The following is a 13,801-nucleotide window of genomic DNA, read 5'->3' as shown; positions in this document are numbered from 1 at the left end:
TAAAAGGTGACGAGAATCTGATTGTGATTGGAGACTGGAATGCAGTGGTAGGCCAAGGAAGAGAAGGTAATACAGTAGGAGAATTCGGATTGGAAAAAAGGAACGAAAGAGGAAGTCAGCTGGTTGAATTCTGCATTGATCATAATTTAGTCCTTGCCAACACTTGGTTCAAACACCACAAACGACGGCTGTATACGTGGACGAGACCTGGAGACACTGGAAGGTATCAAGTAGACTTCATTATGATTAGGCAGAGATTCAGAAACCAGGTGTTGGATTGCAAAACTTTCCCAGGAGCAGACGTGGACTCTGACCACAACTTGTTGGTCATGAAATGCCATCTGAAGCTGAAGAAATTGAAGAAAGTAAAAAATGCAAAAAGATGGGATCTAGACAAGTTGAAAGAAAAGAGTGTGAGGGATTGTTTCAAGGAACATGTTGCACAAGGACTAAATGAAAAGGCTGAAGGAAACACAATAGAGGAAGAGTGGATAGTCATGAAAAATGAAGTCAGTAGGGCTGCTGAAGAAATGTTAGGAAGGAAGAAAAGATCAACTAAGAATCAGTGGATAACTCAGGAGATACAAGACCTGATTGATGAACGACGAAAATACAAGAATGCTAGAAATGAAGAGGGCAGAAAAGAATACAGACGATTAAAGAATCAAGTGGATAGAAAGTGCATGGTAGCTAAGGAAGAATGGGTGAAGGAGAAGTGCAAGGATGTCGAAGGTTGTATGGTCCTAGGAAAGGTAGACGCTGCATACAGGCAAATCAAGGAAACCTTTGGAGAAAGGGAATCTAGGTGTATGAATATTAAGAGCTCAGATGGAAAGCCACTTCTAGGGAAAGAAGACAAAGCAGAAAAATCGCAAGAACATATCCAACAGTTATATCAAGGTAAAGATGTAGATAACTTGGTTCTGGATCAAGAAGAGGCTGTTAATGCTGATGAAATGGGATACCCAATTTTGAGGTCAGAGTTTGACAGAGCTGTGAGCGACCTAAATAGGAACAAGGCACATGGAATTGATGACATTCCCTCTGAATTACTGACTGCCGTAGGAGAAACCAGCATGGCAAGGTTATTCCATTTAGTGTGTAAGATGTATGAGATAGGAGAAGTCCCATCCGATTTTCGTCAGAATATTGTTATACCTATTCCCAAGAAAGCCGGTGCTGATAGGTGTGAAAACTACCGCACCATTAGTTTAGTATCTCATGCCTGCAAAATTTTAACATGTATTATTTACAGAAGAATGGAAAAACAAGTTGAAGCTGAGTTGGGAGAAGATCAGTTTGGCTTCAGAAGAAATGTAGGAACACGTGAAGCAATCCTGACTTTACGTCTGATCTCAGAGGATCGAATCAAGAAGTACAAGCCCACATACATGGCATTCGTAGATATAGAAAAGGCATTCGATAATGTTGATTGGACCAAGCTATTTACGATTCTGATAGTGATTGGGATCAGATACCGAGAATGAAGAATTATCTACAATCTGTATAAAAATCAGTCTGCAGTAATAAGAATCAAGGGCTTTGAATAAGAAGCAACAATCCAGAAAGGAGTGAGGCAAGCCTGCAGTTTGACCCCCCTCCTTCTCAATGTTTACATAGAAGAGGCAGTAAAGGAAATAAAAGAGGAATTTGGAAAGGGGATCACAATCCAAGGAGAGGAAATCAAAACCTTGAGATTTGTCGATGATATTGTTATTTTATCTGAGACTGCAGAAGATCTTGAGAAGCTGCTGAATGGTATGGACAAAGTCTTGGGTAAGGAGTACAAGATGAAAATAAGTAAGTCCAAAACAAAAGTAATGGAGCACAGTCGAACAAATGCAGGTGACGCAGGAAATTTTAAATTAGGAAATGAAGTCTTAAAGGAAGTAAAAGAATATTGTTACTTGGGTAGTAAAATAACTAATGGTGGCAGAAGTAAGGAGGACATAAAATGCAGATTAGCACAAGCAAGGAAGGGCTTTCTTAAGAAAAGAAATTTGCTCACTATAAACATTGATATAGGAATTAGAAAGATGTTTTTGAAGACTTTTGTGTGGAGCGTGGCATTGTATGGAAGTGAAACATGGACGATAACTAGCTCAGAAAGAAAGAGAATAGAAGCTTTTGAAATGTGGTGTTACAGAAGGATGCTGAAGGTGAGATGGATAGATCGGGTCACGAATGAAGAGATACTGAATCGAATTGGCGAGAGGAGATCGATTTGGCTAAATTTGACGAGAAGAAGAGATAGAATGATAGGACATATTTTAAGACACCCAGGACTTGTTCAGCTGGTTTTTGAAGGAAGTGTAGGTGGTAAGAACGGTAGGGGTAGACCAAGGTATGAATGTGACAAGCAGATTAGAGCAGATGTAGGATGCAATAGTTACATAGAAATGAAAATGTTAGCACATGATAGGGTGGCATGGAGGGCTGCATCAAACCTGTCAATGGACTGATGACTCAAACAACAACAACATGGTCGAAAGTTGTACGTAATCACTACTATGGCCTGTTTTTTTGAAATTTCCTTCTTGCCCTTTCCTTTTAATTTATCTATTACCTCTGTGTCGTGCCAGCAGGGGACTTCTGCATGTTATCTATCCAGGACAGTACAATGCTTTTGATTACAACATGGGGGAGGTCTTAAAAATGTGTTAACGCCATATTGACGGAGAGGGAATCTTCGATTAAATTCCAAGGGCACAGCGAAAGGAGATCTCTCATTTCAGGAAAATCAGCCTTAGTCTGTGCGAACATTAATTTCTTCTACTGCACCGGGCGCATAACTCATGGTAAAGATAACGTTAATTCTACTCCTCGATACTTACTTATCCGGCGCTACACCCCTGTGTGAGCCTTGGCCTCTTCTACGATAGTCCGCCGTCTACTTCGATCCTGAGCGGCTGCTCTCCATGGGCAGATGTTCATTGCCCTCAGGTCGGCTTCAACTTCATCGTTCCATCTATTATGGGGCCTTCCTTGTCGCTGTATTTTATCTACTCGGGATTTAACTACTTTTCTTGGCATTCGATCTTCCTCCATACTTTCCACATGGCCAAGCCATCGCAATCTCGGTGCCTTAATAAATCTTAACTATATCCTCCTGGTCTAATATGTTCTGTATTTCAACATTCGTCCTTATCCTCCAACCATTCTGGTCTTGAATTGGACCATATATTCGTCTAACAATCTTTCTTTCAAATATTCTTAATTTATTTGCATCATCAACTAAAAGGTTCCAGGCTTCTGAGCCATATGTCACTACAGGTCTAATAAGGGTCTTATATATTTTGAATTTTGTGGGTTTGGACAGTAGACGAGATTTAAAAAATGTAAGATTTGCATAATAGGCCCTGTTTCCAAGTACTATTCTACGATGTATCTCCTCACTTATTCTATTATTGTTTGTCAATGTGGTTCCCAAATACTCAAAACTTCGTACATTCTCAAAATTATGCCCATTTATTGTCAGGTTATCTTGACTTCTTCTGCCCTCTATAACAGTCACATGCATATACTTAGATTTACTGTCATTCACTTCCAATCCCATCCATTTTCCTGCTTCCTCCATTTCAAGAAACATTTCCTTCAAATATCTATCTTCCTGACCATTAACACTACATCATCTGCATATGCGCAAATTTGTTTAGATTTATATACAATATTTCCGGTGTCCATTATTTTTTCAAAGGACTTGGTTAATTGCCAGATTAAACAAAGTACCTGAGAGTGCACCACCGTGTCTGACTCCTGTATTAAGAGCAAACTCATTTCCAATTCTTCCATCCACCATCACCTTTGCCTTTACTTCTCCTAAAGTGATTCTGATCATCCTAATCAGTTTCTGTGGTATTCCTATCATCTCCATATATTCATATAGCTTATCCTTGTGTACACTGTCAAATGCTTGTCTAAAATCTACAAATAACGTATGTAGATCTATATTAGGGTCATAGCATTTTTCCATCGTTTGACGTACCACGAATATTTGATCTAATGTGCTCCTATTTCACGTGAAGCCACACTGCACTTCATCCAATCTCTCTTCAGCATATGGAGTCAGATATTGTAATAGTATATTTGAAAAATACTTTATAGATGATATTCAGTAATGTAATTCCCCTATAATTAGTGCATTCGTATTTCTTTCCCTTCTTATATATTGGGGAAATTATTCCTGTGTTCCGCTCACCAGGTATCCGTTCTTCCTCCCAAATCTTAATAATCAATTCATGAACCCCTTGTAGCATTTCATTGCTACTGTTTTTAATCAGTTCACTTGTTATTCCGTCTTCTCTTGCTGCTTTATGGTTATTTAATTTTGCAATAGCATTTTCTACATCTTTCAATGTGGGGGCATTTATCCATTGTTCTGGCCCACTCTGCTCCATATGCCTTTCACTTTCTTCCACCTCTTCTCTTTCCTTGTTAAGGAACTCTCGGAAGTAATCGGTCCATCTTTCACTTATTTCCTCTTCATTCTGTAATAGTTTGCCTTCTTTATTCTTACAGCCATTCAATCTTGGCTTATACCCCTTCCTGAAATAATTAATTTTGTTATAGAGTTCCTTTGTCCTCTTCTGTAACCTTTGTGTCTCTATACTCTCTAGTTTCTTCTTAATCATCTCTCTTTTCTTCTTCTTACAGATATTAGCTTCACGTCTGCATTTCTCATACTTTTCCCTATTTGACCTTGTACCTCTCTGTAACATTTTTGCTCTTGCTGCATTCTTCCTTCCAATCGCTTCCTCACACTCTGTCCTCACACTCTGTATCAAACCAAATATTCCTTTTCTTTTTAGCTATACCCAGTGTTTCTTGTGCCGCATTTTGTATGCACTTTTGAACTTTTGCCCACCTTTCCTCTATTCCAGATACTTGTCCAATCGTCTGTAAAATATTATTCATTTTTGACTGGAATTCTTGTTTTCCTTCTGGTTGTTGTAGTTTTTCCAAATTCCATTTCCTTCTTTCCGTAGGTTGTCCCCTCTGTCCTGTTGCCAATTTTTGTCTCACTATTGCTTTTACTAAATAATGATCAGAATGACAGTTTGGCCCTCTGCATGTCCTTACGTCAATAATGGATGCTGCATGCCTCGTAGTCACTAGTACACAATCTATTTGATTTACTACTGTGCTTCTTGGCATCTTCCACGTTCCTTTATGTATTTTCTTATGATCAAAGCAGGTGCTTTTAATTATAAAACCACTCGTAGTTGCAAACTGTCCCAAGTGAAAACCATTCTCATTTGATTCTTCATGTAGTGTATATTTCCCTGCTATTGGTCTCATACACGCTTCCATTCCCACTTTGGCATTAAAATCTCCTAAAGTAATAATCTTGTCATATCTTGGTCCCTCTTCAATGGTTTGTACTAACTCCTCATAAAATTGTTCCTTCCTTTCCTTATCCACATCTTCAATTGGTGCATGTGCTGATATAACAGTTATGTTCCTAAACTTTCCCTTAATCCAAAGCTTACATATTCTTTCCAAGATCGGTTCAAATCCTATTACACTCTTCTTCAATTTCCCATGTACTATAAATCCCGTACAGAACTGTCCTGTTCTTTCTTCCGGCCCACTGTAATAGAGGTTATAATCTTCTTTTCAATACATCCTTGCCCGTTTCATCTTATTTCCTGAATCGCTACTAAGTCGTATGCAAATCTTTTTGTTTCATTTACTATTTCTTGCATTTTTCCCAGTTTCAGCATTGTTCTTGCATTCCATGTCACCATGTTTATATCCGCTTTCCTTACTTGTGTCCTTTTCCTAAGCATTTGTCGTCTTTAATTTCCGTCCGGTTTTCTCGTAGAAGTCTTCTGAACAAGGCTTTTTTTTTTACAAGGTGAGGCCATTAACCCCACGCTCAACCTTATCCACTGGCTGGGGACATCGATTTTGGAGCATCCTACTCCTAGACAGGTTGTCTTCACCACGACTAAGGAGTCCCGTCTACCCTGTCTTACGTCCTCAACTAATTAACCCCAGTGAGGATGGGTTGCCTCATCCACCATTCCAAAGGTCTCCTTCTCTGCTGGATCCGCCGTTAAGGTCTTCACCCCGTAACCCTGGGCATGGGTTCCAGGTTATACCCCGTGGGACTGGGTCCCCACCTGAACTTAGCCATCCTTTTACAATGGCCTACTGGAGTAGAGGACGCCCACCCCTGCAACGTGGATGCGCCAGGCAGGAATTACTCAAGTGAAGAATAGGGATTCTACTCCTCGATGGTCAGATGTAATTACCTGTTTTGTCTCAAAGCAGTCGAGGTGTCCATGGTATTGCTCTGAGATCAGAACAAGGTCCAGGAATGACAAGTGCTATTGTGATTATTAACATTTAGACACAGATCTGTGCATGTGAATTTTGATTCAACAATGCTCTGTATAAACTGCTGCAACTAGTATGTGGAGGTGTGAAAGTGAATCTTGAACGAACTCAGTTATGTGATGATGTTAACACATGTTATCACCATAATCTAGAACTGTACATGTCTTAAATAGTGTAATTTTTAAATTTAATATATTGCTATCTCGATATATTTATGTTCATGATACATTTAGCAGCTGAAGATGTTCCCAGCAGAGGATCAAAAGTAGTCCTGCACGAATGATGTACTTTTAAACAAAAATACATATAATTAACACTATACAAGTATTGATTAGGTGAAAACCCCAAACCTACAATTGTGAACTGTTGAACTATCAATACGGAAATTAAATTGATAACACGAGACCTATCTGCATCGATGTAACATCAAGCAAAATTGTTCAGAGCAAATTGGCTGTGTGGTTAGGGTCGCGTAGCTGTGAGATTGCGTTCGGGAGATAGTGGGTCCCATCGTTGGCAGCTCTGAAGATGATTTCCCATGGTTTCCCATTTTCACACAAGGCAAATGCTGGGGCTGAACCTTAATTAAGGCTACGACCACTACTGGTCTCAATCCTAGCCCTTTCTCATCCTTCCATTGCTGAAAAACTTTGTGTTGTGCAACATTAAACAAGTAGCAAAAACAAAAAAGCAAAATTATAAAAATATTAATAAAACTGATATCCCTCATGCCCTTAAATAACTTGACTGGATACAATTATTTCTGCAACTTGTAGACAGGTACAGTATGTACAGACTTCAGTAAAATATCTCGTGATAGGTTTTCATTGCCACATTGCCATTTAACAGAAGACTGGTGAATTTGAACCTACCATTGGCAGCCCTAACGAAAGTTTTCTGTGGTTTCCCATTTTCTCACAAGACAAATGCCAAATTGTACCTTAATTAAGGCCACTGCCACTTCCTTTCACATCTTAGCCCTTTCCTTTTCCATCATCTTCGAAAACTTATCTGTGTTCGTGTGGCGTTAACTGATAGAAAAATAGAAAAGGAAGCTGGTGGATTTATGGTCTTTTGTTGAGTAGCTTTGTGTGATGTTTGACATCAAATTACCAGGGCAATGTCTCTCTCTTATACCTTTGTATACTGCAGTACAAACATTTGACTGATATTTTTATTGTTATCCTGAATTCACAGATGCAAATTACTTGATATGTCTTTGTTAGGATCAGAATGACAATTGAGACTACCTTTCATTTTTATTTATATACTCTGACATTATTTACTACCGCATTTCTTTTGTTTCACAGGGCCAGTTATGTTGGATGAATTTGTCGAGTGGCTGAAAGTCTCAAAAGTTGGAGATACGCTTAGAAGCTGAGACGGGGTCTCTTCTCCCCGCCTTGTTACCCGTTCCCTTACAACTGGTATAGCAGTAAACTTGCTGTGGTGTTCCACACCCTTGGCAAGCTTAAATTGCCATAACCTCAAATCATGTGAGTCATATTTTATTGGACTCAAAAAGTAAAAAATATAAATAAAACCACCAGGCCTAATATTGCACTTGATAGAACTTCCAGTCCCTCTTCCTTCCTGCAAATTCAAAATTGTATACATAAATTAAAATATTTTTTTTTAAGTATCTGATATTGTTGTTTCCATAACAAAATATTCTAAGCTGCCAAATATAATCCTCATATTGTCTTATTATAAAGCCTTTTTTTAAATGGCATTTTATTTTTTACTGTCAGAATTTGGTACTCCATATCCCTCTGTCAGAACAATGGCATGTTCTGCTGTAATCAAGAACTTATACATGTGAAATATTAATATTAAGCTACTGTTAAATCACCTCTTAATGGGAAGAGTGGTCATATCAAGATCTAAGCTTTCCCTTGTGTAAACATAAATCATAGTAGCAACATATAATTTCGTCATAAGTTGAAGAAGAGAGAAACGGTTTCAAGAAGGAATCGCGCCCTATTGTGAATGGACATTGTGGAATAATTTGTGCATTTCCTGTGGTGAACTTTTCTAGTTCCTGAGGGTGAAGTCAAAATGAGGACATTTTTTATTGCCTCAAGTGTTGTTTGTGTATTGGTTGGCAGAAGTGCATTGAAAGAAAATTTCGATGCTCAAACATGAAATAAGAATTACATAAATACATGTATGCATATTTTCAATAAACTATAAGAAAGTCTCACTTCTGTTTTCAATTTTTAATTGTCTACTATAAGGCTGAAATACCTGAATGTGAATTATCAGATATATTGTAATTAGCTGGGTTTGAAGATGGTGACCTATCCAGCTGTTAAGAATAGTGTTCCATGGAAAGATTTGTTGAATACTTACATCACCAGGTTTGTTATACAACATTTTTTTGTTATTCAGTATGGAAACTTAAGTTTAAAATTTCTAACTAGGTAAATACCACATATGACAATTAGGTAGTGAGAAATGTACTGTTGTCCTTCTATTTACCCCACCTGCATAACATAAATACTTATCTGCCATGTGTAAGGTCTCGCCTCCCCTGGATTAGAGATCTTTGGAACTAAACATTCTTCTAAGTTGCTAGCTCGGTGTGGTTAGGATCAAAATCGTGCACATGTTAAAAAATTATTTTTAAGAAAAGCAATATGGAAAATGTGTTTAAATGAAACTGACTTTATCCCATATCTTTAATTTAAGTCTCCAGAATTAAAAACAATTTTTTTCCTTGGCCTGAAAATGTTATTAATTTGATGATGATAGCTAGAAAGCACTTGTGTTTTATTGGCTAGAATGAAGATGGGCCATACTTTTTTTCACCATTTTGGTTTCTGCGATAAGTACTTGCCTGAACTGTGGATTCCATCAAGTTCTTCCAAACTTTGTGATAAAAGAATTAGTTTTAAGTTATACACCTGCTTTGATCATGTCAGTGTCTAGCCTGTTTGAAATGAATTCATGAGCAAAAACGTATGCTCAAGCGAAGCATCAATCCCAGTGAATTCAGCTATATTCGACAAAGCTGTTACAACTTCAATTTTCTCAGCAAATGTTCTAAAGATTTGTATCTACTGTCAAATTATCATTCTTCACTGAACCTCACTCTGCATTGACCGTTTTGTAATTAGAATGTTTTCGACTAGCTTGTATTGTTTGAATTTTTCATTAATATCTCGACAGTGGATTTCTGTATGAAATGCTTCCAAGTCTCATTGTTTCTGTATCCAGTAATACAATAGACATGTGCTTAAAAGCAAGGTAATTTTTTAACATCCTGTTGCATGAAGGAATAATTGCCCTATTTTTAATCTCGATCAAATTGGGGACATTTACATGTGCTGAAAAGCACTTGCAGCCCATCAGGACAGATGACTGTAATACAGCATTGTCCCAGAAAATCTAGGAGGTATAGCAACGCTAGGTAAGATGAAACTCAAAATATTCTGAAGTGATCTATTTCATTATTTGAATCTGTAGCATTTTACTATTACCCTTTTTCTTTCTTTTTCTCCCCTCTGAGGAGAATACTTCATATCGAATAGCCCCCCTGTTGATCTTGACAGTGTGGCATCTAAAGGACATCTCGTCGACATTACTCTTAAGACCCCTCACGTGAATATTTATCAACAAGATGTTAATCTATTGGATAGATTGCATGTAGAAGTTTGGAAATGAGACGCCGTCTCTGTGGTTTAGATTCCAGGTAAAAAAATTGGAGATCCTGTGGCTTTGATCACATGATATTAAGAGTGATGTAACTACAAACTTGCTTTTGGATTGGTTGGTTTATTTAATCAGTCTTAGTGCCCTTACAGTTCAAGTAATTTACTAATATGAGATGTGTATTTTTTGCTTAGTATTGACAAATTAGATTATAAATTAATTATACAACCAGCCAAAATCTTAAAATATCAATGTGTGCTTACCATATTTATTGGTGTAATGGACACACTTTTTACCCCCAACTTTTGTAACAAAATTCTTGGTGTGTCTTTTATACGAGGGAAAATCTGTAATGAAGAAAAGACTTACTAAAACATGCACCATCTCAAATATGATGACTAGGGGGCAGATTTCTATGACAATTCATATTTTTTTCCTTAACATTATATCATTCATTCTCGTATTTGCAACATTTCCAAACATTTTAATTAAAATTAAGCAGGTTTTTGTGGGGCATAATAAATGCATATGTAGGCTTTTTTTTTTTAAGTTTCGTGGCATATTTTGAACAAAATATCATTATAACGATATATTTTGGTAATTTTCATTTTAATTTCATTTTATAAAAATCAGAGTAAGCTCTAGAAATTATTTCTCAGTATAGATTTTAATATACTTCTACTGAAGAACCATTGAAAAATAGTGAGTGGAATGTTTCTGGTAGGTAAGAGTTACTGTTTGCTGGTTGGGGAAGCAGAGGCAATTCTGCAGCTATTTGTCATTGTTGAAATCTCTTTCCTTCAGCCTTCCCTCTTCCTCCTTCAACACACTGAATGACCTTGGTTATTGATGGAGCTTCAATCAGTCAGTTGCTTTCAGTATGCTTAAAACGAAAGTCTCAGTTAGTGAAAAGTTAAAGTTTTGTTGAGTTCCGTGAAAACATATTCCGTACAGATTGAGTAATAGTATTCTGTAAATTATGAGGTAAAAGTTAATGCCGAAAAATGCTTCACTGTGCTACAATGCTGTAATACTGCGAAACATGAGAATTTTGTAACTAGACGTTCTGCACTCTAAAATAGGCTACGTCTGCTATTCGAAACCCCGACATCAAATTCACAGTGTTCACAATTTTTGCAAGATCTCTGCAAGGAGATAATTTTGTCTAATATTCCTTTAAAGAAACTTAACAATCAAAGCTTCAGACAGTTTCTTGAAAAATATACTGCCCTCATCATGCCGGGCTCAGCTCGCCGGTGAGCGAGAGTTTCAGAGGTAGACCATTCGCTTATCGGCTGTGCAGAAAATTTTAAAGGCAGGAATAGATGAAGGACTAGAGACAAATGAAAAGAAGCTAAAATAGGTTTATACATTTATTAAAAACTATCACTCTTCCAATAAACAATTAAATTTACAAAATCTGGGACTAATTCTTGAAAATCTCTTCTCCTCGTGCTATCGTCTATAAGGAATTTTGATCAAATTAAAGCTCAACGAATGTTCTTGTCTGTAATAATAATAATAGGGATCATTAATTTACTATAAACTGGATTGAAAATCAAAATACTATCTGGTATCACTCTCTCCAATAATGATAATTAAATTGCTTAAATTAAAATATTCCTTCTGGATCTCACTTAATTCTACAAGAAAATGATCATTTTCCTTCCCTTATTAAAATTATTGAAAAATGTTTAATTCAAGAAATTGTGGTTAATAAGTCTTCCTTAGACTTTCCCTTCATCAATCAATTCATTTTTATAATTATTAAGTGACTGCACTTCTCATAATTAATTCTTATTTGATCTCATATCAACCTAAACGTTACTCGTTGTTATGCAATAAGTGACTGTACAATAACTAAAAATTCAGCCTCGTGACATCAATCCACGGACGTTGCCTTCTCTTATTCAATTTATTTTAGTGAATTAGATCCTAATCTACCTTAAATTTTAATAAAATCTTCTAAAGATACATAATTCATCAAATCACGGACACGCGAAAATAACGTAAATGGGTCAAAATTTGACGCGCGCAGTGGAGAACATCATCATAAAACCATTCAAGAAAATTCACAAAACACAGAATATAATCAAATCACACATCACACATTCACACATAGGTACACAACAATATTACAATATTATTTACACGAACACTAACCCATTATTATTAAATTTGGGATTTATTCCAAATTAGGGAAATCATTCCCTAGATGACAATATCATGTATATTCCAGGTATCGATCTAGGACGTGATAGAGTTGAGGTTATCACTTTTATGCAGAAATTAATTATACAACGATGTTCAAGGGAATCCTTTAAACAGAAATCATTCAAAATAAGCAAGTAAAATACCTACAGCACAGGTCAAAATATTAGAATACGCGCTTACGGTACATGAGTTGCGGCATTTATTCTTATTCTCCTACTATATCGTGGCTCTCGATTAATCTGCACTCCAGCTCGAAGAAATCATGTCCAGTGACACATTTCTTCCAAAAATGACTCTAATGGATGCATAAATTATCACACAAAATATAATGTCCATCTGCAAGTCATAATCAAATTAATAACACAGTAAAATATACGTATAATTCATCATTACTCCGTCCGGAGGATGCCATGTTCCAGGCCTACTTTACATAAAGTGAGCACACGATAATTCTTTCCAAGAACGAACCAACATTAAACCCATGACCTTATTCAAATTTTAGCCCGTAATTAGGTTTAATTATTTTTACTCATTATTATTATTATTATTATTATATTTATTGACCGTGCTAATCACACTTGCAAAGCTATCGTACGAAATTATTCAGATGACTCTAAACGAACTAAAGTCCACAGAAATGTCGTATAATCGTAGAATGAAATTTGACACTTAGAAAAACACTAGAACACTGTCCTAATCTGTCTCAATTTTCAAACTATTTCAAAATCATTTAAGATTAACGCGGAGGTCATTTACTTTTATTTCTCCTGCCGTCTTAAATTTTTAGGACAGTTGAGGTCTCTCTCAATGACATTCACTCTTATCTCTAACTAATAGAACCGAATACACATTCATTCCAGAGCACAAACTACCTCCCACCGAGGAAAGAAGAATGAAAAGTCAAACTACTGCTAAACTAATAGAAAATCTAAATGAATAAGGTAAGGCTACGTTTTACAGACATTTTACAGAAAGATAGAAAGATGAATTCTTAAAGAATACTCATGTGGCTGGTGTTAATTGGATTCTGGCTGATGACCTAGTACGTGGTCACATCACCTTCCATCGAACAAAGTCTTGCCCATGTCTGACGCCTTACATAATTAGTGACTCATGGAGGAGATGAAGGTGCACAGGAAACAGTAGGATTCATCTCGGAAAGGGATAGCCATCTTGAAGCGAGCTCGAACCAACGACCTTCCTTCTTCTGAGTTCTCGTAGAAAAGCTGAAACTAATAAAAGTCTTAGCAATAGTCCAGGATACACGCGCGATGTTTAATAATTTGGAGATGGACACATGACAGTCATAAATAAATCGTAGAGAAGTTTTTCAAATGCCTGAATTGCAGTTTATTCAGTCCTCAGTGCCTTCTCTAATGCAAAGTCTCCCAGTAAAGCAAACGACGTCCAGTCTCGACCGTAGCTGCATTCAGAGTAACGCTCAAATCAAGTGTTTAGAAGTAAAAACCCTCTATAAAATTTCCTTTGGAATTACCATAAATTCACTGTCTTAAGATGGAGGTGTGCCTCTTGATTATATCTGATTGGTGGATCTGTTGCATTCCTGTGAAGGTTGTCATTTTTATTGGCT

General features: G+C 36.8%; 1 protein-coding gene across 4 annotated transcripts in view; it reads left to right on the top strand.

Moving 5' to 3' along the window:
* SCCRO4 (DCN1-like protein SCCRO4) overlaps nucleotides 1-8,545 on the top strand; it is a 157,300-nt gene extending 148,755 nt beyond the window's left edge. For all 4 annotated transcript variants that reach the window (XM_067143112.2, XM_067143113.2, XM_067143114.2 and 1 more), the window contains one exon: nucleotides 7,653-8,545. In XM_067143112.2, the coding sequence (XP_066999213.1) occupies nucleotides 7,653-7,723 (71 nt within the window). In that variant the 3' untranslated portion in view covers nucleotides 7,724-8,545. The remainder of the gene's footprint in view (nucleotides 1-7,652) is intronic.
* The last annotated feature ends 5,256 nt before the right edge of the window (nucleotides 8,546-13,801 follow it).

This window comes from Anabrus simplex, chromosome 3 (assembly GCF_040414725.1).
Source record: "Anabrus simplex isolate iqAnaSimp1 chromosome 3, ASM4041472v1, whole genome shotgun sequence".
Classification (NCBI taxonomy): domain Eukaryota; kingdom Metazoa; phylum Arthropoda; class Insecta; order Orthoptera; family Tettigoniidae; genus Anabrus; species Anabrus simplex.
The sequence above is the reverse complement of the archived record's forward strand: the minus strand, read 5'-3'. Positions and strand labels throughout refer to the sequence as shown.